Source organism: Apostichopus japonicus, chromosome 9 (assembly GCF_037975245.1).
Source record: "Apostichopus japonicus isolate 1M-3 chromosome 9, ASM3797524v1, whole genome shotgun sequence".
Lineage (NCBI taxonomy): Eukaryota > Metazoa > Echinodermata > Holothuroidea > Aspidochirotida > Stichopodidae > Apostichopus > Apostichopus japonicus.
Window position 1 is genome coordinate 36,182,586 of NC_092569.1, and position 27,757 is coordinate 36,210,342.

The 27,757-nt window shown below is 38.3% G+C and overlaps 3 protein-coding genes across 4 annotated transcripts in view; 2 read left to right on the plus strand and 1 right to left on the minus strand.

Annotated features, from left to right (window-relative positions):
- LOC139973059 (laminin subunit alpha-3-like) overlaps positions 1 to 4,964 on the minus strand; it is a 128,150-nt gene extending 123,186 nt beyond the window's left edge. For both annotated transcript variants that reach the window (XM_071979427.1, XM_071979426.1), the window contains exon 1: positions 4,442 to 4,964. In XM_071979427.1, the coding sequence (XP_071835528.1) occupies positions 4,442 to 4,846 (405 nt within the window). In that variant the 5' untranslated portion in view covers positions 4,847 to 4,964. The remainder of the gene's footprint in view (positions 1 to 4,441) is intronic.
- Positions 4,965 to 7,470: 2,506 nt separating this feature from the next.
- On the plus strand, positions 7,471 to 13,026 carry LOC139974560 (uncharacterized). Its single transcript, XM_071981789.1, has 3 exons — positions 7,471 to 7,600; positions 8,284 to 8,497; positions 8,793 to 13,026. Exons 2-3 carry the CDS (start codon positions 8,297 to 8,299, stop codon positions 10,434 to 10,436), a joined length of 1,845 nt encoding a protein of 614 aa, XP_071837890.1. The 5' UTR covers positions 7,471 to 7,600; positions 8,284 to 8,296; the 3' UTR covers positions 10,437 to 13,026.
- A 3,015-nt stretch (positions 13,027 to 16,041) lies between these two features.
- Positions 16,042 to 19,434, plus strand: LOC139972970 (uncharacterized; the record flags this gene model as incomplete). The annotated part of the gene is made up of 3 exons (XM_071979288.1): positions 16,042 to 16,203; positions 17,475 to 17,712; positions 18,271 to 19,434. Coding segments are annotated over exons 2-3 (1,365 nt in total), but the record flags the coding sequence as incomplete, so codon positions are not given.
- Positions 19,435 to 27,757: the final 8,323 nt, after the last annotated feature.

Genomic DNA, 27,757 nt, shown 5'->3' on the forward strand with positions numbered 1-27,757 from the left:
AGTATACACTGTGTGTGTACATGTTTGTGTAATACACACTGTGAGTACATGTGTAGTACACACTGTGTGAGTACATGTGTAGTATACACTGTGTGAGTACATGTGTAACTAGTATACACTGTGCGAGTACATGTGTAGTACACACTGTTTGAGTACATGTGTAGTATACACTGTGTGTGTACATGTTTGTGTAATACACACTGTGAGTACATGTGTAGTACACACTGTGTGAGTACATGTGTAGTATGTATGTGAGTACATGTGTAGTATACTGTGTGAGTACATCTGTAGTACACCTTGTGTGGTGTATGTGTAGTACACTTTGTGTGAGTACATGTGTAGTACACACTGTGTGAGTTTGTGTGTTTCAGAGACCTACATCAGCTTCTGATCATAGCTACATGTGCAGCATGCATCTCAAACTATTCCCTCACAATCATTATTCAACACCAGATACCTGGGGGTGATGTTGTCAGAGTTATCAAAACATCCATTAACAGCACATATCTGATGTTATAAGAGCCCTTGGGAGAGAAAGTAAAGAAACAAGGTCATTGTTACAGGAGTTTGTGGAAGACTGACAACTAAAGCTGCATAATAACTAAAACTGTTTGTTCTGGAAAATGGCTTCTGGGGTAATATTACATCAAGGAAAGGTGATAATAGCAGGAAATGTTAAAGTGGAACCCCCTGGAGTATGAAGTTTACTGGAAACAGGGAGTTGAATAACCTTATATCTCTTGTGGAATAGTAGAGTACTTATACTAATAACAGGGAATATTTTAGTATTCACATTTTGTGCAGCAGCTTTGAAGGCTCTGTGTGTTGTTATCTAAAAGGTCTGGTAACTGTGAACAAAACTGAGCATCTAGAGCATTTGTACATGTGTAGCAATGTGCCCATCTTCTATCAATATGGCCTCGTGTGATGTGATTTAAATTATTCCCTGAGGTCACATGATGTGCAAAAAACCCACAAATACAATGGAGTTACCAGGACAACCATAGTACTGTAAGGTAACCATGGATATATCCATGCTGGGAAGTATGTCTTTACAACTTAATCTGGGGTCATTGGTAACTAATTGTCACACCCACCAGTTTCGTACAAGGAATTTACCAAGGGAGGGGTGAAGCCTGTAGGCAAACTATCTAAGCGTAGCCGCCACCATGAGTTGGCACGAAGCATTCCAGACAATTTTGGCCGTTAATGCCTCCCAGATTGCTGGAAATGGCACTTCCCAGGATCATGGGTTGGCGGGAAGCGTACATGAATATTTTGGCCAAAAATGTCTCCCAGATCGCTGGAAATGGCATTTCCCAGGCCTTGTAAGTTGCATCTAAGCATTTTCTATTTCGAAATTACTAGCCGCATTATTAATAAAAGAATATGCTCAAGGGGGGGCAGTCGTCCCCTTTGCCCCCCCCCCCCGGCTACACTCCTGACACCCACATACCAAAGTGCGCACAATTCAATCAATCTCTCCTGGGGCACCACATCCACGTGTCCCCCAAGGGACTTCCCATATAGGGTGCAGCCACAAACTGGGGCACACAACTATATTTACGAGGCTACCTCGCAGGTCCCAATTTATACTCCTGGGTGAAGAGAGGCAATAGAGATAAAGTGCCTTGCCCAAGGACACAATGCTTGCAATGATCTGGCCAGGACTGGAACCTGCAATACTTAGATCACAAATCCACTGCCTTAACCACTTGACAACAACACCCCCCTTGACCACAATAACCACATGGAAGGCTGCACATGAATGTAAGGCATGGGAGCTGAGAACAACTTCACTATACTGACTATAGCCTGGTATACAAATATATACTTATTAATTATGCAATATACTGTAGCTACAGTAAAAAAAAAAAAAATCACAAAATAATTGTGCCAGTGGTTTAACAATGTGATATCATAATGATCAAGATTCCTTGAAAATGACTGCGTGAAGTAATTGATATATATATTCTTGTAAGTTTTGAATAATAAAGAAAGGTTTCTTCGACTCAAGGTGACATGAGCCCTTTCAATTTAACAGAAAGTGGCCTGTGATGTAACCTGCAGTACAGAGCAATATTTACTGGTGTACTGATAGTGGAATTGAGTGCCAGGTTGGGTCCAAGGGACAATTATATCACCAGGATGGATCCTTTCTTTATTTTTCAAATCTCCATTTTCCCCTTCACATCAGGCTTGTGTCCTGGACATTTCTGCAAGTTTTTTTCTGAACATGCACATTAATTGATTTTCAATTGAGGTACTGTGTGTCATGATAATTAGAGACCAAGCATATGATTATGAGTGGTTTAACTTAACAATTAAACAATTAAGCAGGTTGTACATCGGGCAATCTAAAGGAGGTTTTTGTTGTCCAACAATTAAGAGTTAAGTCCCACCCACTTGGGAACCCTGGATTTAAGCAAAAATGTGATGAGGATCCATCACTGGTTAAAGGAATTGTCTGGTGGAAGATTTTGATACATTGTCCTTGTAGTTATTATTTTTCTCTTTCTAACCATGTAAAAATTGTCCCCATTCGACATTTTTTCTTGTAGAAATCTGGTTTTCAAATTCACCAGTTTCTCACCAAAAGTACCGTTTGTTCGAACGCTTCAATATGGTGTTTGACGTAGTGCTTGCAGATAGGCAAAACAGGCGACTTGAAGTTAGCACTCCCAATTCCGCAGCAAATTAACTCACGTGTAAGCACATTGAATTGCCTCATATATATAACGTACATACTCGCGAACGTATATACTACGATGCTCAGTTGGTGTACTTGTATAGCGTTACACATAACACTCACACTCACACTCAAACCACAGTTCATTAACTGTTCTTCGAACTCGCTGAAATAAAATTCACGGTTCAAATTAACAGTAAAAGGAAACTAATAAAGTATTCGTTAAACCGAAAGATGAAACTTGGCGGGATCGATGTCATCGCAGAACTGTCCGATTGTAAACGTTAGGGTAGCCTATACACGCGAACATTCTTCGCGCTGGTGCTGGATACCGCGATGTATAAACAACGAAGAGCCTGCTGTTAAAACTTATCTTGTGTTACACAAAGACCACGAAACCACCGATCTACTAAATATATTGCGGCTTACGGAGTTTTTTAAATCATATCTAATTTATAAGAAATTTCACCGGAAATTATTGAAGAAATTGATCGAATCGTTGTCAGAGCAGAATATAGCGCTGAAAAGCTTAGGCTTCGCAGAACTGTCCGATTGTCAACGTTTGAGTACAGCCTACATGCGAACATTTTTCGCGTTGGAGCTGGATAGCGCGATGTATAGCCTGAACAACTCAGAGTCTGCTGTTAAAATTTACCTTGTGTTACACAAAGACCACGGAACCACCGCTCAAGTACATGGTGGCTTAAGGAGTTTTTGAAAACATATCTAATTTTTAAGAAATTTCACCGGAAATTAAGGAAGAAATTTATCTGTATACACACGCTGTTTTTGTTGTGATTACCGTATAGGTACTGTGCGGAGGGTGGGTTATGACGCAATCTGCTATGGCAGAGCTGACGTCACGTATTGTACTGTTCAAATCATATTTGAAATGTCTATCCATAACGATTAAAAAATCGTTTCTCTGTCAAACGCAACATTAGCGTTCTCATACTTTGACAACATGTTTGGAAAATTATTTACTATTTTTTAAGGTAACTTCTTTGGGCCACCAGACAATCCTTTTAAAGTGAATCATGGATCCATGTGCTGTTCCTTAAATAACTTGCACCTATGTCTGCTACAGTTGAACTGTATACATTCAACTTGCCCTACCTTCCCTCCCCTCCATCTAGTCTCTTTCCCTTACTCCCTTCCCTTCACCCTTCCTGGCTCCACCCTTCTCCACTATCTAACCAATATCTCACTTCAGCCATTGCCATGTCTCCCTACACCCACCCATTTTCTCTCTCATTCTTGCCCCTTTCATCAACAACACAAACCTGAAACGGTATCACCCATAGGCATAACATTTCCACAGCCTATACTATAGACAGTAGGCCTAGCCTAGGTGTAAGGAGTTCTATGTCTAGGTACAGCTAGGATAGTCAATTTGTTCTCCCATCAGTTTTGGTGATGCTCAGTATATACCCAATTGGATGTAATAGAAGGTTAAGACAAAGTACTGTAGGAATCAGGTCTATATAGTACTACTAGCCTTGTCTAGTTTTGTTAGTTACATAATAAGATCTAGTAGTAGCCTTGTGTAGTTTTGTTAGTTACAGTGCCTGAGCTCCAAAGTGACCCGCAACTGGCGGGTTTTGACCGCATTTGATGTCGCAAACCTGACATTTATATTACGGCAAAAAGTTTGGCATGGCCAGACATGAGTGTAATAAAGCCTGGGAATGACTGAATCAGAGTTGGTAAGAAACAGAAGTAATAACCAATGTTCCTGGGATCTGAACATACCTGTCCCAAATCGATTGTAACGTTGACATGATTGAAATCAATTCCGGTCCCCAGTCTCGACAGAGGTGGACTCTGCCACCATTTTTCGGTTCCATCGATAGCGTGTTGAATTGGATGAGCTTTCACCAGGTTGTTCGGTTCACAATAATCACAATATTGGCCTTGAATAATTTCTTGTTCCCCGGGTCGAAAGACATCGGCGGTATTTCCAGTGAGTTTACAATACCGTTCACCTGGGAAGGAAAAGCCTTCTCCGCAAGTGGCAGTTGCTTGGATATTTTTTCCTTCAGCAACATTGAAGTAAGCTGGATTAAGAACAAACGTTTGTTGTTGAGTTTCTTTTAGTAAACATGCCAAAAAAATAACGCAGACGACCAGTCGACGAAGTTCGAAGTACAAATCCATTGTTCCTATATTTTAGTCAAACATTTACTTTCTAAAATACAAGCAGCGCTTCCACTACGAAGCGATACTAGGAACTGGTAGAAACAAGTCCTGCCTATGTAATTTACTGGAGATGGAGTTAGGCACATGCATGCATAAACACAGGCGTAATGTCTTACCAGCAATCAAGGCGAAAAGTTTACTAATAGAGGGCGCTCACCCAAAATTAAATTAATATTTGGAGCTATGTATGATAAGGAAACTGTCATTGGCAATACAAGAGTGATGGTCATAGAAGCTCAAATGGGCTCATGGGCGTCAATAGCATTGGAAGACATAAATTACTGGACATAGATAAAACTGAAGGAGTGTGCGCTCAGCGCACACCACGAGCGCTTTGGCGCAAAGCCTTTGTCGGCCGGGGCCCCTGAGTGGGCGCGGGGCGAAGCCTATAAGGAGGTCGGGGGGGGGGGGGGAACTCACATCTATGAAACTTTATGTTTGCTTCTGTTTGCTCCCTGCATTGATATGTCAGTCCTAAATTTTTTCTAACAAAGTCACATCTGATAAGTAAGTAGATTTAACTTAAGAAAGTCTTTTTTATTGAACATTCAGATGTACCTTAGGGCCTTTATCGTGATTAATAAAATTGAAACTTAAACCAAAAACGGGAACATTCTTAAACTTTGCAACACAAGAATATCTTGTTATACAGATGTATAAAACATGCATACATTCAGGCGCATTCCCAGCCATGTCGATCCGGGTGGGGTGTGGGGGGGGGGGGATTAAGATGGTCGTCCTAATATCATGGTCTAACTTTATTTGTTTAATACCGTACTGAATAATATTGGATCAACAAAGTCGATATATTGCACAAACACGATCATCTGTGATTCAGTGTTCTTCTTGCCTTTGAGCTTCTACTGTCTGATCCGTTTCTATTATTATTTCCCAGGGGTGTAGCTACTTTCAGTTATGGGGCCCAACATATTCATGAGTTGGGGGGGGGGTGGGTTCAGGTTGGAATGACCCAAGCGCTCCCAAGGGCCTACGGCCCCTGTTGAGGTCCAGAGGCAACGCCAAGGTGGGGGACCGTTGGTGGTTTCCCGGAAGCGCTGGGGTATTAACAAACTTGTGGGCATTAGAATGAAGCATTTAATTACCTTCAAATGGCATTGGATGCGCATTAAACAGACCACAAAAATCACCATTTGTCTTCAGCCGTCTTCTGATGGCGCTGCACACTAAGGATTGTGGTCTTTCAGCGCAACGCTTACAGCGTTACCACTCTTCATTTCTTTCTGCTAAAAAAAGTCTCCCTCTAATTTGACAGTCTCCCTCTATTATGGTCTTTACTTCTGATCAGAAACTTCACAAAATGTGCAAGACTAAAAAGTCAAACCAAAAAAAAAAAGTGATAAGATAGATACGGTGAAGAAATTCACCGCATTAGAATTTTTTTTTTTTTTAAATATATTTTTTTGCTTATGAAGGAAAGACGTATGGTGCTATTAACAAATTCTTAATTTTTCTCCTATAGCCAAATTGTGACAGAAAGTAAACTGTATACTCCTATGGATACTGAATGTTGCAGTCAGTGTATATTATTATCACGCTGCATCTTCGTAAATATGTCCCTGAAGCAGGCTAATGATTGCATTCTAATAGATAGGGCCTACGTTTATTTAAATATCGTTATTGCAACATGGACGGAATACACCGGCTTTAAAATAAACTATAGATGTACAATGACAATAGCTATATATACTCATCTTGAAGGAATAAGCACCACAAGTACATCACATAATTACAGGTCTGAATTCTTGACTGACAGCTTGGAATCCATTTCAGAATGCTGGAAGGTGATCTATTCATTCTCACATAATTACAGCTCTGAATGTAACTTCAGTCGGTCTCCAAAAAAAAAAGCTTATTGGTTTACTGTACACCCCTTTAGAGACGATACACTGAAGTTGACGTACTAAAGAGACTATAAAAGTTACTAATGACACTGACGATTCGACGAAGATTTGAATTCAAAAGAAACCTTTTGCTGAGCATAGAAAGCCGAGATTGCCATATCCGGGCATCTAAAGGTGCCAAATATAAAATATGGACTCTTCTTCCGGGCCCATTGCCATTGATGCACTGTTCCTTGCTGCGCCACCACCGCAGACATACACACCCGATAAACCCGGTTCATTTTTTCCCGCTAACCGTTTAGTTATTTTATAAGTGTGCGAACGCACATGGTAGTAACTAGTCATGATTGATTCATGTAGAGAATTACTTGTTACATATCGTCAAATCAGTTTTCATTTTTCATTACTTTTTTCATGACTTTTTATAATTATATCTTATTTATTGTATTGATCATATTATCAGATCAAAGCGTTACCAAAGATTATCTTTTTCATCTAAGCCACCTTTAATAAACACAAGTTCCTCAAAGGGGAGGGGACCCTACCTTCCCTTAGCCTCCTCCCCTGCACGGTTAGACAAAGGAAAGATCCGCCGGGGTGCCAACTATTCTAGGTACGCCACTGCGTATACTTAGATCCTGAACTGTCAATTCTGTCGCATGTCGCAATACCAGACGGAAATACCCGTAGACATAGTTAACTTCGTGATTATATATGCACATGATTACAGAAATTACAGGCATAACATACCAGAGAGGCGGAACAAGTTACTTCACACCTAGCCATTGCATCGAATAGTTGCGAGTAGACTGCTCTTTGGTTGAATATTTAAAGTCTGGGGTAGCTTCACGTAAGTAGAATTATTTGTTTCTATTCAAGCTCCTTAAGATCCGATGCTTATTTGTTGGTTTTCGCACAAAAAAACTCCACTTCACGACGATAGTAAATCGATCAGCAGTCGAAGGTAGGATTTGAAATTGAACCATTTGTCATCAAAGACGTGAGTTCAATAGTCCATGAATTGTGTAATGTAACGGATGAAGAACAATCTTCACCTGCATATTTATTATTACAAATACACAGCATAGTTTTAGCAAGCTCACATAGATATTTGATATTAGCGTACCCATCACTCAGTTCCAGACTGTTTCAGATCCAGAATTTCATACAGGGATTTATAACTATATGGTCGCTGAACTAGAGTCTACGTGTAAGGGAAGGAGGGTTGTGAGAATCCTCACACCTGAACAACATCAAATGTCAACGTCAAATGACTGAGTTAAACATAGACCTGGCAACTGAAGCAAAAATTCATTAGATTCAAGAAAACTTTTTTTTTTTTTTAACCTAGGCTTTAGATTTTAAGTAATTTACTCCCATGCCCCAGCCTCAACCCAGGATCAGCGTATGCGATCTATCCTTTTGAACTTTTGGCTAGATATAGGTCTGTTTCACAACCCTAAGTATATATAGACGTTTGTATGCAACTCAATTTTCTGAAACATTCCTCTTAAATTTTGTTTATCATCATAGCTTTTCTCAAACAATGGACGTGAAGGAAGGATTTTGCTGGAGGTGTAACTTAAAGTTACGAAAAGGAATGGTAATATGCGATTCGTGTAAAATCGCTCAATACTGCAGTCAAAAGTGCAAAGAAGCTGACCACCTACGTCATAAAAGTGTAGAATGTCCTACATGGTCAACCAAAACGTGCGGTCATTGTCAGAAAATTGGAGCTAAATATCAAGTAAGTTATACATAGGTTGGTTGCCGAAATTTCAGTCATTACATTTATACACGAAGCAAGGTCACACGAGGGGCGAGGGGTTTATGCTGGTATGTAATTGAAAGTTTACTCACGTCTAATTCTAAATATGTAGAAATGTACATGGTTATTTATTTAATAGTCTTCATATGAATATACAAGTCATCGTTTCAAATTCATTTTAGAACTTCAGTTGAGTAGCAAATTCAACAGATGTATGAAGCGAAACTTTATGGATGGAGTTAGCAACAGTTACTCTTTCTAATTTTTTCTCCAGTGTGCTGATTGCTTGACAACGAATTACTGTAATGGTGATTGTCAGAAGCGACACTGGAAGCGGCATAAACCTGTTTGCCAAATTTGGAAAGAAAGGGTAAAGCAAACAGCATTGCGACCTCTGAAGTATACTCAAGATTTACCTTATTACTTCAGCAATTCTTTCGCTAATGATCTCCTAAATCTAGAAAATAATGAAGGAGAGGGCAGTTCGTCATCTGCTGACCTTAGCAACAATGATAAAATCACTTCCGACTTTAGCATTTTACTTCCTGCCTGCGGTGACCTACGTCAGATGATCCAGACTGTGTATTCACTCCCTGTAAACTTCACTGGTAGCCTGAAGTTTGTTTTGAATGATATTGACCCGTTCGTCATGGCCAGAAATGTCCTTCTTCTCTACATGTTTAGTTCATCAAAAGACGACACCGCTCCGATTATTTCGTCCATTTGGCTGTCGCTACTTCTCTTTGAGGAAGAGTATTCCTTCCTCCAAGACTCCCTCAAAAATCTCATCGAGATGGACTCCATGCAACTGAAGAAGAGAACGAACGGTGTGCTTGAAGTAAGTGAGAGGTCCTACAACACATTGCGTGGAGTATGGCTTGGCTGGAAGAACCTCGAGGCAGGGATATGGACAAGAGTTGGATTCATTACTAGACAGCAGAGGACCTTTATGTTTGCCCTCGACCCTTTAGCAGTTGAAAGCACCAATGGATACATCGAACAAGTTCCGAAGCGACACGCACCGTCGATTCGCATATGGATGGAAGACGGTGTAATAACTTCCGGAGACAAACGACTAGGGAACACCTTGCGGTATTGCAACCCGACCTTCACTGGTCGTCAACGGGGCGAGAGGTTCCGACCAGGGGAGTCCATTCCTCATGATTTTGTATTTCAATACTGCGTCAGATGTGATTGTATGCCGTTTCAGATGTGGGATTATCTTGATATGATTCAACACATCGACTGTGACTCGGTCACCGAAATGTGTCATGCCTTCACCACTGATTGCGTCATCAAAGTTACGAAAATGATGAATGAGAATCGACTGATCATAAAGACCTTCACCGAAGATTTTCTTAACATTGAGTCATTTCTGACCGACAGTCCGCAATTTGATCGTATTTTTACATCCAATCTGATAGATTATCACCAAGTGGGAACGGTGCTGGGGACACTTGAACCTCTCCTTAACAAGAAGAACCCCCACGCTGTCATCTTGACGGAAACCATTAATTGGCATGCGGAGATGGAGGGTGCGGATTTACCAACTGATCAGAAAATCCAATCGAGTTTGTTCCTTTGTGCAGCAAAGGATATAGATCCAACGATGAAACGGTTCTTTGCTATGAAACACAAGAATTATAGCATTTCTCGTGAATATTATAATAATCTGGATTACTTCATATCTTACCTCAGAGGCAGAAAGCTCAATGATTCAGGCAAGTTTCGATACGAAGGAACTAAACCAAAATTACCAACATGGTCAGATGTGAAAAAGTGGGGAGGGTTACACCTCCGCGACTTTCGCGCCGGTAGGCATAAGGTTGTTCCATTTTCCCGAAGGGTGAACGCTCGCGCGGTAAACATGCTGCGTGGCAGTGTTCGTACCCTCGAATGGTATCGGAAGGAGATTTAATCACATACTATGACTAAGGCAAAGCTGAAAGGATTTTCAGGTGGTTGAAGTTGAATGCTTGACAAAATTGCTGAAAATCTTTTGTATCTTTAATTCCAAACCACATCCCTGCGTAGCAATTTGTATTGCGAAGATAATATCTTTCTCGAATTTTGTGATATTTTGTGATAACATCTGGCAACAGCGTAAAGAATGATGGATGTCTTTATGGCAATTTAGCTGAAAGACTTTGTTTTTCTTTAACTATGTTAATCGTTTAGCCAAGGAGGGTAATAAAACTTCGTCAAAACAATTTCTTTTTAAATATTGAGAACATATGGCAGCCTTGAGCAAAAAGTTCGAAATGTTTCAAATTTCAATGATAAATCAACAAACAGGTTACATAAGGGAAATATCACTTTTCAGAGAAGAATTGTTCCTAATCGGACCACAAACCACCTACTGTGATCCACTTCCTGGAGAAATGGAAAGTTTATCTAGTCATTATGTGATACAATCAATCAACTTTTTTCTAGGGTCAAGGAAATGATATTGAGATAGGGTTTTCGGTGTGCAACTTACAGTGTGTGGATTTTTCCCTCTCTATGATAAGTGTTACATTATCTGCCACCAAACATTGCTGTATCTGAGCAATAATAAAAACTATAAAACATTAAAAAGAAAAGAAAAAGAAAAAAGTAAAGATAATGCAGTGAATGATCTAGATATCGTGTCATAACTGCTACTCAGTGCTCTCAAATGCATTGCTTAAGAAACCTTTCCTCACTCATTAGTATCATGCACACTTATGTGAGATGTGAACGTCAACTAACACTAAATCGTGCAGACAGACAGACAAACAAGGTGTCAAAAAAAAATTGAAGAATGCAATGGAGGATGCAGTTTTTTTTTAATCAGTGCATTTTCGAAAACCTGTGATAATTTAGACGTCGCTGAATACATAGCTCCTCACATGACCGGTTGTATCACTAAGAGGACTATTTTTTTTTTGGTCACGTTCATAATTAGTTTTGGTATAAACTATTTAAACAGGTGTTTTTAATCAATGCATTCTCGAAAACCGGTGATAATTTAGACGTCGCTGAATAAATAGTTTGTCACATGACCGGCAGTATCAATAAGAGGACTATTTTTTAAATTTCGTCACGTTCATAATTATTTATGGTTTAAACTATTTCAACCGTTTTTTTTAATCAATGCATTTTCTAAAAACTCTTTAAACAGGTAAGGCCTTACCACATCTGTCGTTCGATTATTGAAAAAAAATCACTCTCAATTGAACATGATGATGAAGTACTAAAGACATAAATTCAGGTCAGATAAACAATGCTGCCAGGAGGACCCATTATTACATTCAATGCCACGTCAATACTAAGTTCCGTTCTATGCCGTTGACATGTATTGAAATGATTGGAATACGTAGTTTTCTATCTTATATGAGAGAATTTAATGGGTTGCGCTATGAATTAATTTTCGATTACGGACACGTCTGCAAGAACAATTTTAAATTACTATATGAGACCAAAAGGACAGCTTCGTAATATAATTATTCGCTCTTATCTTCGTTTAACCAAGACTTTATCCCATTTTGTTATTAAAACCACTTTTATTATTCAAAAGGGCTCCTTTGTTGCAATATTAATATTATATCAATAAACTTGTAATTAATTATTGTTGTTAAATGAACACAAGAAAAGTGATTAAAATAACCATTTTGTTGAAGATTATTAAAATACTGAGAAAAGTTGGAAAATGTTGAGGTAATCTTATGGTTTGTGATAAAAAGTAAAGTTTGTGACTACAATTTTAATATATAATTATAATAATATTGAAGAAAAACTGTTAGCATATGTTCAGAAAGAAACTGTAATTATAGCTTTGTATTTGAGATATAATATTTTACAATGGAGGCACATGAATTAAAGTGGCTGGGCTACCAGGTCAGTTCCTCAGATGCAACACAAATCTCAAATAGGCAAACATACGAATTTGAGACGCTCAAATGATGTTTACATTGTATTAAAAATTTATTACAAGATGTGCTTTATAAGAAGTTAATTTATCATATTTTGGTTACGTTATTAAATATTGTAAAACAATAGATTAAAACTTAGACATGTACTAAGACGCTGACGCATTCACCAATTAAACATTTTTATCTGATTATCCTGAAGACCACAATTTGTACAGAAACGTTCCTAGCAGTCAAATTTCTCTATTCTCTTGTCCTATCACATATTGTGCCTTAAGCCATTCTTTCATAAATATATCTATCATTTATCTCTCAATGTTATGTAATGCAGAACACCAACAGACTCAAGAGATTACGAAACAGGAATATTTGGTACTGTTCATTATCAATGTTATTTACTGTGCACGTACATTGAGCACAAATAGATGAAATCAAAAGCTTCTTGGCATTGTTGCATTTCAATCTATGTTAGCAAAAGATAATTTTAAGACATCCACATAAAGTATAACTCCATTCAAACTCTTGAGCAGAGCAGTTATACTGTTCGGACAAACTACACAGAAGCAATGATAGGATAAACTATTGGTTTACTATAGTCTCTGACTACAATGTAACAAGTACTATTCCCACAACAGATACACCTGTATACCAACACTGGGGTGGGGTATGGGCAGGGTTATAACTGGGGTGGGGTATGGGCAGGGTTATAACTGGGGTGGGGGATTGGCAGGGTCATAACTGGGTGAGTATGAGAGGACCAGGTTCCGACTGGAAGTTTACGGTTCTGTGTGTTACAATCTTTGCCATTTCACGAGAGATAGAAACACAGATTTAGGAATGCACAATAGCAACAAATAAATACATCTTAGAACATTTCAAGTCATCCCCCCCAAACCCCCCCCCCCCCATCTTTCGAAGGAAGACTTAATGGAGGAGAGTGTATATTTACATCCATGATTGATTCCCCATATTTCCCTTTAGTGACCCTTCTCTGTCCACCTTACTGACACCTATGAAACTTTTCCACAACACATGCTTCTGAAAGACTAAATTATTGGATATATCACACCAAATAATGCAAACCACTAACAATAATTACAAAATAAACTACCATCTGCATATTTTTGTTTTAAGCCACTATGACAGATGGATCGCCCACAACCAAGGTCAAAGCAGAGGATCACAAAACCCAAAAGGATGCTTGGTACTCCGAAGATAATCCATCTCAGATAGAAATGATCCTTAACAATTAATGAAGTTGTAATTATTTATACATTTACAGTAAATCTATACTTGCACAAGCCAATACTTAACTTGAAATAATGAAACTCTGTTGAAATGAAGGGGCAGAGGACTCAGCTTGTTGGTAAAGTGTTGATACCTCTGCACCGGTTGAACCGATTTGACCAAATTATCTGAGAATTATTCAAAACCTCATAATTTTGGTGGACTCGAAGGGGGTGGTTTCACAAAATTTACAAATGTTAGTGAGTCAACATTGGATAACCATTTTTAGCTTCCAACTTTTGCATAATGTATTAAAGCATTATGCTATGAAATTATCATATATTGCAAGCCATGGTTTTGCACAAGATTGGGAGAGGGTAGATGGGAGAGAGGAGAGAGGGGAGAGTGGAGAGGGGAGAGGGGAGAGGGGAGAGGGGAGAGGGGAGAGGGGAGAGGGGAGAGGGGAGAGGGGAGAGGGGAGAGGGGAGAGGGGAGAGGGGAGAGGGGAGAGGGGAGAGGGGAGAGGGGAGAGGGGAGAGGGGAGAGGGGAGAGGGGAGAGGGGAGAGGGGAGAGGGGAGAGGGGAGAGGGGAGAGGGGAGAGGGGAGAGGGGAGAGGGGAGAGGGGAGAGGGGAGAGGGGAGAGGGGAGAGGGGAGAGGGAGGGGGGAGGGGGAGAGGGGAGGGGGAGGGGAGGGGGAGGGGGAGGGGGAGGGGGAGAGGGGAGAGGGGAGAGGGGAGAGGGGCGAGAGGCGAGAGGGAATTAGCACAATATTGGCCTTGAATAATTTCTTGTTCTCCAGGTCGAATGACATCGGCGGTATTTCCAGTGAGTGTACAATACCGTTCACCTGGGAAGGAAAAGCCTTCTCCGCAAGTAGCAGTTGCTTGGATAATTTTTCCTTCAGCAACATTGAAACAAGATGGAGTAAAAAGAAACGTTTGTTGTTGCGTTTCTTGTAGTAAACATGCCAACAAAAATAACGCAGACGACCAGTCCACGAAGTTTGAAGTACAAATCCATTGTTCCTATATTTTAGTCAAACATTTACTTTCTAAAATACAAGCAGCGCTTCCACTACGAAGCGATACTAGGAACTGGTAGAAACAAAGTCCTGTCTGTGTAATTTACTGGCATTAAACACAGGTAATGTCTTACCAGCAATCAAGGCGAAAAGTTTACTAATAGAGGGCGCTTACCCAAAATTAAATTAACATTTGGAGCGAAGTATGATAAGGAAACTGTAATTGGCAATACAAGAGTGATGATCATAGAATAGTAGCTCAAACGCGCTCATGGGCGTCAATAGCAGTGAAGGACATAAATTACTGGACATGGATAAAACTGAAGAAGTGTGCGCTTAGCGCACACCACGGGCGCTTTGGCGCAAAGCCTTTGTCGGCCGGGGCCCTGGGGCCCGCCTTAGGGCCCCTGATGGGGCCAAGGGCGAAGCCCATTAGGAGGTCCGGGGGGGGGGGGAACTCACATCTATGAAACTTTATGTTTGCTTCTGTTTGATCCCTGCATTGATGTGTCAGTCCTAAAAATATTCTAACAAAGTCACAGCTGATAAGTCAGTAGATTTAAGTTAAGAAAGACTTGTCTCTTGAACATCCAGGTGTAATTTAGGGCCTTTATCGTTATTAATAAAATTGAAACTTAAACCAAAAACGGGAACATTCTTAAACTTTGCACCACAAGAATACGATCATCGTGTTATACAGATGTAAACAACATGCACACATACAGGGGCATACCCAGCCCTGTCGATCCGGAGGTGGGGGGGGGGGATTAAGATGATCGTCCCGATATCATGGTCTAAATTTAATTGTTACATACTGAATTATATTGAATCAACATAGTCGATATATTTGTACAAACACGATCATCTGTGATTCATAATTCTTCTTTCCTATGAGCTTCTACTGTCTTCAGCCGTCTTTTGATGGCGCTGCACAATAAGGATTGTGGTCTTTCAGTGCAACGCTTACAGCGTTACCACTCTTCATTTCTCTCAGCTAGCTTGACAGCTCCCTCTATTTTGACAGTCTTCCTCTATTATGGTCTTTACTACTGATCAGAAACTTCACAAAATGTCAAGGACTAAAATATCAACAACAAAAAATCCGATATGATACATACGGTGAAGAAATTCACCGCATTACAAAATCTTTTTTATGAAATATATTCTTTGCTTATGAAGGAAAGGACTTATGGTGCTACTAAAAGACTCTTCATTTTTCTCCAATATCCAACTTGTAGCAGATAGTAAAAAGTAAACTCCTATGGATACTGAATGCTGCAGTCAGTGTATACTATTACCACGCTGCATCTTTGTGTTCCTGCAGCAGGCTAATATTTGCATTGTAATAGATAGGGCCTACGTTTATTTACTTATCTTTATTGCAACATCAGGACGGAAAACACCAGCTTTAAAATTAACTACAGGTGTACAATGACAATAGCTATATAGACTCATCTTGAAGCAAGAAACACCACAAAATACATCACATAATTACAGGTCTGAATTCTTGACTGACGGCTTGGAGTCCATTTCAGAATGCTGGAAGGTAATCCATTCATTCTTACATAATTACCATATTCATTAGCGTGCACAGGATTTCAAAAGTAGAGGAGAGGGGAGGGGGAGGGAGTCAAAATATCCCCTGACTGATTAACTTCAATGGGGATGGAATTTTGTGGAAGGGCCCGAGGTGAATAGAGCTTTTTTTAAATAAAGGGGGAGCTGAACTTGGGACATTGTGGCCGACCCCTATAAAGGGGGTAAAGGGGTCCGCCGCTCAGAATTGTTTTATATAAGTTTTAAACGTCAAATGAATGGATGCATATCTATGTAACTCTAAGTACGGTACAATATTTTTAATTAATAAATTATAATAAACTCCAAAGTTCCTCCGACTGAGTTAGGTAGTGACTTGAATCTTTACGTGCTAGGCGCAAATGTAAATCAAGTATTTTATAAACGAAATGGTGCTGTCGTTGTGTCATTGACGCCAACTTTCATGTATAACTAGGGTATTAGGGGTCCACTTTCAGAAACGGCTTAGAAAGTTAGAATTCAAGCGGTGAATTCTGAGACATATTTAGACCAAAATTAAGGTTTTAAAAGTAACTCGAAACGGAGGGTTGCAATAATAAATAATAATAAATGTGCCCGACTGATTAAAGTAGGGACCTGCGCTATTACGGGATGGGCTGCAGAGGCGAACGATAATGGAAGGGTAGTTGCCCTTGCGTCATTGTAGCTATCTACTGTGTTGGCGGTTGAGTGGTGCCCCCTCGCTCAGAGAGAAGAAAATTAGGCCTAAAGTGATGAATTCTGACGCACATTATAAGTTATAGGTCTATTGATGTAGCTCTAATACATACTTTGTGTCAGATTAAAAAAAAGAAAGACGTTACCCCCGTAGTAGCGTTTCCTTTTCTTCCTTTACAAATGGTCAAAATACCTAGACTGAGCCATGCCCCACCCCCAACTCCCGACTGACGATCATAAGTAGTTGTCGTGATGCATTTGATTTACTCCTTTATCTTAAATACATTTATTTTAAAACACAAGAAATCATATTTATAAAGAAACAGAAAACATTTTCAACAACCTGTTCTCGGTATAACATCACCTTCTTGACTCGCTTGTCGCATGACTGATAAAAACTGCCAAATATATGAGGCAAATTTAAAATTAGTCACCGGCTTAACTATAGTTATGCATAGAACCGATGTTTAATACTTTCGGCTCATTTTTATTCAGTTTTCTAAATGGATGTCAGAGGTTTATTAATTCAAATACATTCACCGAATGTACCATTTTTCATTTTAGCTTCCAACACAAGTTGTTCGTTAACTGTGGAACCATTATGGATGTTCAAAAAGGCTACTGTTGGCGATGTAATCAATCTTTACGGGGTGCGCCGAAGAAATGTACCTCTTGTGCGACAGCTGAGTATTGCAGTACGTTTTGCCTCGGTGACGACAGGGTTCGACATGAGAGTGTAGAATGCCCCAATTGGTCGGCCAAACCATGTGGAAGTTGTAAGAAAATCGGAGCAACATGTGAGGTTGGTATTGTTTCGGCATGTTACATGTTTTTTTAAAATCTTTTTCTGTTCAAAGCCAAACGAAGATTGCGATTTAACATATAAATGGCTTCATGTACGCGGGTGACTAATAAGTTCGGACGGTTGTCAGAATAGACACATTTGCGACAATCATTGCAATTGCCGAGAAAATAAAACGCGATTTGCACTCATAAAAGATGTTTGGATGCTCGTCACAATTGGGCTGTTCGTCTCCCCCAAACAATTATTATTTATACAGACGTAAGAGATTGTCAGATAAGGATTTTGGACGTGTTCGTTATTCAACTGAGAATATGTCAATCAGCTTTTCTAGTGATACACAATGCATTAAATAGGCTAAATTAACGTGCTCTGTTAATGTGTGGAATAATAATAAAGATCCATCCGTATGAATGCATGGATGATCTGAATATTTAATGTACAACCAAACATTCGTTCTCGTAACGTTTATTCCAAGCAGTTTTATTGAACAAGTGTAAGAGCGTGTTGTTGTTCTAGGATTGCAGCAAATCTTTGATCTTCCTATTTCTTTAACAGTGCTGTGGGTGTTTATCGATCATGTACTGCAATGATACTTGCCAAAAGTTACACTGGGAGAGCCACAAGCGTGATTGCGTCAGGTGGAAGAAAAAAGCCAAGAATCTCGCATCCATACTGCTATTATCCAGCACGCAGGACTATCCGTTTTATTTTAGTAATTCATTTGCGAATGACCTCTTGAACTTGGAGAGTAACGAAATGAAAGACAAAAATGATTTAGAGTCCGCCCGACAAGATTACAGCATTTTACTTCCTGCTTGCGGTGACCTACGTCAGATGATCCAGACGGTGTATTCACTCCCTGTAAACTTCACTGGTAGTCTGAAGTTTGTTTTGAATGATATTGACCCGTTCGTCATGGCCAGAAATTTCCTGCTACTCTATATGATAAGTTCATCTACCGAGGTCCTCGCTCCAAAGATTGCATCCATTTGGTTATCACTCCATCTCTCTGAGGAAGAGTACACCCTACTCCGTGCATCGCTCCATAGACTCATAGAGATGGACGCCACTCGGTTCAAAGAAAGCACGAGCGATGTAGTTGATGTCAGCGCGCATTCATACAACGCAATGCGTGAAGTTTGGATGAGATGGGGAAAACTGCAGTGTCATAAAGGCAGTAAGGATTGTATCAAGTTGGAAGAAGAGAGACAAAATATGGTTCCACCAGACGAGGAATCAAGATCCAGTGTTAAGTCATACGTATGTCAAGTTCCAAGGCGTCACGCTGCATCCATTGATAAATGGTTCTCTGATGGCGTTATAATGGCAAAGGACACTCCAAAAGACATACTACCCTATTACAACTACACATTCACCGGTCGGAGAGTTGGACAAAGTTTCTTTGCAGGAACCAATATTCCTTCAGATATAACATTTAATTACTGTGTCAATGATGATTGCGTCCCTTTCCGGATGTGGGACTATCTAGACATGATCAAGAACGAAGACCACGACTCCGTCACAGAAATGTGTCATGCGTTTACCACCAAATGTGTTACCATAACAACGAACATGATCAAGCAAAGAAGGATGAAGTTGGGAATTTATATTTCAGACTTCTTGAGACTTCAACCGCTTTTACCCCGCAATGCTCAATTCGACCGCATATTTGCCTCAAATTTAATTGACTACCACAAAATATCTGTCGTGTTGGAGACGCCTAGAACTAGACTTACAGATTATATTACTTTTATCAGTTAGTGTGTAATTCAATGGGGCCTGTAATAGGCGTATGCTGCTTTCAGTGAACTTTCGCAGAACTAGTTGCTCCTAAACTTTACGTTCAGTTTGTCTTGTCAGGGGTCGCGTCGAAAGTAAGATATTTTCATCCTGCAAGTACATTGATATTTCAGTAGGTTTGTGACCATTAAAGATTAATATTCACTAAAAGTTATGCTGTTTGCTTTACTGTCTACAAGGAATTAGCCTTAATTTACGTTTGGCCCTAATCATGAGTGTGCCTCATGTTTATTCAGTGTGTGAGGTCATGCCCTCTGTTTGGTCATTTCTGCATGTGGCATTGAGAGTTCCATGGACCTCACTTGCATTATACATCTGCGTAGCGTCAGTTGTGTGACCAGATACTTTATAAATACACCTTATACTATACAACTTGTGCCAGGGTGTGGCAGCCAGTGCAATCCATGCCGATACTTTGTGAATTTGTCACGGGATTTGCGTTAATATAAAGAGTAAAGGATACTAAAGAGGTACGTTAATTCTAACTATTGCGGTTTATGGAGTTTTTAATGTGTAATTGTAGAAACTATTTGAGTTGCGTCTTTGAGGTTTGCGTTGTAATTTCTAGTCTTTATGTGATACTTGTATATTTTGTAATGCTTGCGATTTACTGATTATTTGTGATATATTTGTACGTTAATAGAGAATTTATATATATATTTTGTAGTTTTCACGGATTGAATAGATGCGTGCGTAAACCAGTAGAAGCCTCAGTGTCCTCCTTACTTGTCTACATGTCTACACCACCACGGCTATATCATGATAATACAGAAGATAGTCAGGTCTAGGCCTTAACAGTATACTGAAGTGAAAATGTCTTACTAGGCATCATAAGTTATACTAGACTGTAGGTTAGGTTGAAGCCTATGAACTTGAAGCAGTTTGACATATACCAATTCTTCTTTTTATTAGGGTCTTGATTAAGATACAGCGTCTAGTACTGACTTAGCTTTACACATATTTGTTAGATGTAGCCTATGTTGTAGTGTTCACTATAATAAGAGCTAGGCCTATGCACCAAAGTAAACTAAGTTGAGTTCTTAGACTAGCTGAACAAATAACTCATTAAAGTGGGCCTAGTACTGTAACTTAAGATCCTGATTCATTTGAATGTCATGATAAATGATCAAACAAATTCCACAAGTCACATTCTACATGTTTCTTTCCTTTACGTTTTCTTTAATGGTCAGTTATAGTTTGCAAACATTTGAAGGAAAAAACTGAATGATTTTCTAGTGTCCTCCGATGCACATGCATGTCTATACCCTCAGTCATAATTTGACTTGATTTATTTGTTTTCTCACAAAAATACAATGTAAGGGAAGTCCTCTAAAAAACCTATACATGGTTTAGCAATGCAGAGGACTCCCTGTGCAAAGAAAAGAGGTGTTTACAATTAGAAGTATTTACATATTAATTACGTGTCATCTATTTACATATGATATACATTTAAGCATGATGTAAACATGATAACGTGATAAACATGATAAATTGAATTATAGCAAATACGTAATAATAATAATATAATAATAAACAAAAAAGATCATTAAAAAAATCAATAAAAAAAATAATGAAATGAAATGTGAAACTAACCAAATCCCTTACATTTTGAAAAGCATAACATTTACCTACAAAGAAATGTTATTGTGGTTACACACGTGACTAGTCATATTGTACTGTAGCGCTAGGCCTAGTCTAAAGTCAATCAAGAATAATTTTAAATACAGTAGTACATAGCCTACAATATTTTTAAGTCAGGTATGATTCATACCAAATGAAATTCTTGTGCTCATTCTCATTTCTAACTGGTTACTGTTTACAGTGTTGCCACAGAATCTGACTGTCAGCTTACCAGTACTGTATTCCTGAATTAACATGGCAGCTCCCATACCCATCAGATGAACACTATGAATGCTTTTCATCAATCTGTATTTATTTGTTTTCATTAGAGAACAGAATTAAATATTATTTTCCTTGCTCACTTTCTGTTTTATATTTTAAAGAATAAGAATTTTAACTTGGAAACGTGGACTAGAAACTGAGCTGCTTATGGGACTACTGTAGGGGAGAGACTTCCCATGGTTTACTTTACTTCATTATTAATGAAAATGTAGTACTTGTGCTTTTCAGTGAAATTGTATGCATAATTCCGTATGCCTACACTTAAGCAAATATTTCAATATGGTATTAGACGGTAAGATTACCTCTGATTTAAGTAATCTCTATAACGATCGCAGTATTGTACTTCGTTTGCTGCAACTACGTTATTACTAAAAGGTTTGTTGTAAATGCATTTAAACTACATGATTACTGATTACTGTTCATTGACTGAAATATTGTAAGAAGAATCTAGATGGTGATAAGAATAAGTGTGAATTTGGATAAATTCTAGCATGTTTTTTTTTTCTACAGTTGCATACAATATTTCAGCTGGGACAAACTGATAACCATTAAATACTGTATTCTCATGTGATCAATTTCTATGGTTCAGAACATAATGTTTGTGCATCAATTCATTGTTCAAACTCTTTTGCATTTGTACAGTAGTGAACATTTTTGGCATATCAATTGGAGTAGCAGCCTACTGTAGCAGTCTTGCTGTACTAGTGGTACATTTTATACTCATTAATGCAAAACTTTAGAAAATACTAGTCATAAAGTCTCTCATTTCTTTTTTAATAGAGACAAATGCCCTTTAAGTTTGAAGCATAAAACATGTTTTTTTTTCTATTTGAATAAACATGTAGCCCAGTCGTGATTGATGGAAAGACAGCATATCTTTCTGGACAGTTGGGATTGGATCCTGACAATAATGTCAAGTTAGTACCAGGAGGCATTGAAGCTGAGACTCGGCAAGTAAGTGCACAGTACAGGCTCACTGCATGACTCTCTGTATTAATGTAATGCTATTAATTTGATCTAACTTTCATAAATTTGAGTTTCAATAAAGAATATTTTGTAAGATTCCAGCAATGTAGGCCAATGCCTAATATCTATCAACAACGGTGGCATAAGTTAAGTCATGCCTGTGAAAGTTGATATGAAGGAAATCGATTCACGGAATGTACGGAGCAAATTGTCATTAGGGTACTAACTTTAAAGTTAAGTTGTCTAAGAATGAACGTGTTTTATTTTGTGACCTGAATAACTAAAAAGTATAACAACTTGTGCAGTTACACCCGGAGCTGGAGAGAACAAAGAACTGGTTGAAAAATGTAAATGTTTCCAGAATCACATTGTTATTAGAGAAGTGTGAAAGCTTGAGAGTAATGCCGCATTTCTGGTACTGTCGCAATTGTAAATTTTACAGTCGACATCCTAAAAAATATTTACGATGACATTTTACATCTATGTAAGTAATCCAAATCTGACAAAATTTGCTCAGCTGCTTTGTTCTAGTTACTCAAGGAGTAGTTAGATACTTATTGAGATTCTGCAGAATTACTGAGCCAATGTTCCCAAATTTTGAGAAACCGTTGGATTATGTAGAACTATTTAAGGCTTGAAGAAATTATTGTCAAAGGAAGACAATTATCCTACATTCTGTACAATTTATTTTCCCACAGACGTTTAACAACATTGGCAGATTTCTTCGAAGCCACGGGCTGTCCTATGAAGATGGAGAGTGGAGTTTCTAAAGAAGCATTCAATTTGTTACACATAATAGACCAACCTGACCTTGTGAATAAGCTCTGATTTGCAATCAAAATGAAAAAAAAAATCATTCATTTTCCCTTTTCTCCTAGTGGTGAAAGTGACAGTGTTTCTCACAGATCTCAATGACTTTTCCAAAATGAATGAAGTCTACAGACAGTGTAAGTTTGTCTAATTTAACTTAGTAATTTCTTAGTAATCTTAACATCCTTATCACCTGCATCATATGCTGACAACTCACTATCAGAGTTGTCTGGTTTGAATTGAACTTTTGCGAAGGTCACCTGCTCTGATACTGTAAGTTTGTAGACCTACGGTAGGTTGAATGTTGAGCTTTGAGTTGTGTCTAGTATGTACTCGATTCAATTGAATTCAAGTCAATTTATTTCTGATATGTACATAACTCACTGACAAAAGAAGTTAGAACAAAAAATTACATAATATTACATACGATGGACTCTAGAAAAAAAGAACACTGTTCGTCAAAGCTAGTGACCGCAAAACAAACAAAACAAAAAACACCTGCAGATTGATAGTATGTATCGTATGTTGTTGTGTGGTGCTGTGTAGTTCTCGTATAGCTTTAGTATAGTATACAGTAGATTTGTGACGTAATGACAGACTGTTGGTGTTCGTTGTGTAATATCTGTGACATTATATCTATGCAAGGCAGTGATTGGCTTGTTGCATATCACTGTACATCAGGATGTATTAATGTACAAATCAAGAATTCTTCAAATATCTCCTAGAATTGGTGCCAAGTGACTATAACACTATTAGACATATTGATCTCCATATAAGCCAATTATTACGACAATTGTTATGTTCGCAAACACAACCAGCTTGTACTAAATTAGAATGAAATATTAAGATTGTCATATTTTTTTTTCTAATTTTAAAGATTTTCCTAGTATTGGTAAGTGTTATATGGGTAGCAGTATTTGGAATTTCTCAAGGTGAATTCAGAATTTTACATAGTAATTTTGATGTTAAGTTTCAGGTGCTTAAAAGAACATTGAGATCATTGAACAGTCCAACTTGCAGCTCTCTCCATATTTGGAAATGCTTTTATAATGGTTGAAACTTCTCAAGGCACCTTTAGCAAATTCTCATGGAAAATACTGTTGAGCTTTAAATAATTGCAAGGTTTCTTCTTTTTTTAGAAAGCTTTGAACGAAGATGTATGAGTAGGGACATAAAATTTGCTAGGAAAAGATTACAGGAATTATGAAGTTGAAGGTTTACAGTCTTGTTTGAGACCAAAGGCCTCCTCACACAACTCATTGGTTACTTGTCTCACCCAAACACCAAAGTGTGCACAATTCAAGCAATCATTCCTGGGGCACTACAGTGCACCACATCTACGTGTCCCCTAGGGGAATTCCCATAGGGTGCAGCCACAAACAGGCTCACCCAACTAAGTGCCCATTTATACACTTGGGTGAAGAGAGGCAATGGAGATAAAGTTCCCTGCCCAAGCACACAATGTATTAATGATTACGTGTCATATTGAGCATATTTGATAGATATGCTAATATTCCACTTTTTAATATTCATCAAGATTGATATTCTAACAGCCATTTCTATTCCATTTTCTCTAATATCAACCACCTGAATCATCATCCCATGGGTTTCTTGCTGAGATGTTTATAAAGAACATTAAAGCTTGAAATGCTCTGGTGTTGAACTGGCCATTTTTCTTAAATCGCTCGGTTCCATTTCGAACTGTCTAGCTGAATGTTACGAAGACCTAGAGAGAACATGGTAAAATAATATATATTACGTACGTACGTAATATTTATTACGTACGTACGTGATAATTTTACGTTCTATACCGAAGATAGTAAGAAGTGGCGGTACGCGGTACGTATATACTGTAACACATTTGTCTGTAACACATTTGTCTACATGCAAGAAGTCAGAAGTCAAGCTTATGCAGCCTAGAGACTAGTTATACTCAAAAATGCCGGAGACAGATAATTAAGGTACGTTCGTTCGACTAACAGTAACACCACAGGTATGCCTGTACTTTAGAAGCCACAATTTTGTGCTGGAACTCATTCCCGGATCATTTGTCCTAGGCTCAATTAATGCATAAATAGGTCTGGCGTAAGTTAGACCTAGGCCTCACGTTAAGCTTGTGTTCATTGAATCTCACGTGGATAGGTCATGGGCTAGGCCAGTGATAAGGCCTGTGTAGTGTCTATTGCCGCTGTCGATCCAAGATGATGTTACGGCAACTCCCTGGTAGATCACTTAAACTCCCCAGCCTATGCACATACAGCCAGGGTAATACTAATAGATGGGCGAACGATACTATACAAGGTATTTGTTAGAACAACTCCCTGATTGAACTCACATTTAATAGGCTAGGTAAGGGTAGGACAGGACTACCCTACATTACAGATGATTGTTTGAGGTGTATTTGTAGCCTTGAAATGGATTTTAAAAGTATAAACGTGGAATTGTATGTTGATAATCATATTGTGTAGCCCTCCTGTATCAACAGCTAGCCCATTTATTATAATAACTACCACGTCCTATACAATTCAATTAAGGTTAGTTACTAATCTCAAATCACTACATGGTATCAGCTAGTATTATTATAAGGTTAGCCTACTTTACACACAAACCTAACCTAACAAGTTACTAAACGTCAAAGGAGCCTAGTGTTAAAAACCACATAAAATGCCCTGTAGAAAAAAAACCCAAACAGAAATAAGACTGACCAACTCAGAGAATTATTCCAAGATTAAATTAGGGTTAGGTTTAGGGTTAGGGTTAGGTTTTCAAAAAGCATGGCACAAACTATTAGACTGAAGAAAGCGATTAATCTTCTTTTCATTCTAGTTCGTTAACACACAATTTAATACTTTAATTGTTTCATTCCTTTCCTAGATTGGTGCAAACTGGAAGAGGTGAAAATGAGAAATTGAGAGAGGCTACCAAGTAACGCAGCTTTGCAATAGTAGAAGGATGTCTTTGGCTTGGAGGATGCACATCAAGAATGTGATTGTAGCTGTTTCTATGAGAAACAATTTGATGTTTTGCATTTCAATTCATCTCTCTGTCCACAATTGATAATACCTGTTGGTACAACTTCAATGAAACTTGCATAGAGATGGCCTGTTATGAAGAGACTTGTGGAAGTGCTCAGGAATTTTATGTCAAAGGTCATTTAGGGGTCGGTTTAGTTAATTGTTTGGAAACGCTTCTTCCTGAGTCCACGGACGGACATGTGGATGTATGCAAAACGTGATCATAATTGTGGTCATTCGGGCTCGGAGTATATTTCATGTTCAAGGACACTTTGGTTTATACTCTAACTACTAAACTGTTAGCTCAAAATCTTTTCAAATTAATCTTTCTTGTGATTATAATAAGCTTAACTTAATTACCACTTTCTATTGGAGTTAAAATAATTTGCACAAGTATGTGAGGTCCAAGGATGAGCTTATTACTAAAACATTAATGGTATCGTTGGAAGCCTAATTATTGTCTTGCAGATGTTCGGTTTGCCTGTGCAAAGTGGTAAAATATAATTGTAATTAAATAAAATATGAATTAATTACCAATAAGTAAATAATTAAATTAAACAAATCAATTTGGTATTAGGTCATCCCTATCATCCCTATCATTAACAATGTGAACAAAGATCTTCTAAGACCTTCCTATCTAGTTTAATGGTAGTCAGTATATGCCCCAAATTATAGCACGCTATAATGGCAAGAAGTTTTCAAAAAGTACCTTCCAATTGTTCTCAGACATTTTTAAGGACACACAAGATGACTGAATAGGAAAATTCCTCAAAGGTTGTAATAAAAACAGTTTAAGAATTCTGACCAAAGGTGACCACATTTGAATATCTAGCATATTTGGGCTATTACAGCATACCTTTAAAGAAAAGAAGCTACTGACACGGGGCTGAATTTGTCGTAACAAAGGTTATTGGGAGAGAGGCTTTGATCAAGTATTTTAAGTAAGAGGTATAGGGTCCATTTCTTGTTCTGTACTGAAAATTGTTCAAGTGATTTCCAAGTTGTATCCTTGTGCAAAAGTGCTGATCAATGTCTTGGTATCCCTGTTACATTTCACAGTTGATGTCGAGCAATCAGAGCTTCAGCATGTAACGATGGTTATGCTGTAAATATGTCCTCAAAAATTTGATTTCAGTATTGCATTTCTTATATTAATTCATTGTATTAATATTTGAGAAATTAATTAAACTAAATTGCAAAAGTTCACTTATTACTCAAAATTCGAAAGTAATGGAGATGCAAATAAAGTTAGCTATCAGTAACATTGAGGATGTTGTTTTATAATTTATGTTTGCTTTTTCTCAATTTGAATGCATTGCAACTTAAATGGAGAATAAGGTGAACAAGGAACAAGGAAAGGGGTGATTTAACCAGGAATGAGGTGGAACATCAGTTTAATATTAACCAGGATAATGGTGACATCAACCAGGAAATGTTGTTTAATTTAACCAGAAAGGGGAGGAACATTCTGTGATATTAACCAGGATAGCATTAGCACCAACCAGGAATGTTGGTTAATTTAACCAGGAAAGAAGTGAAATATTTCATGA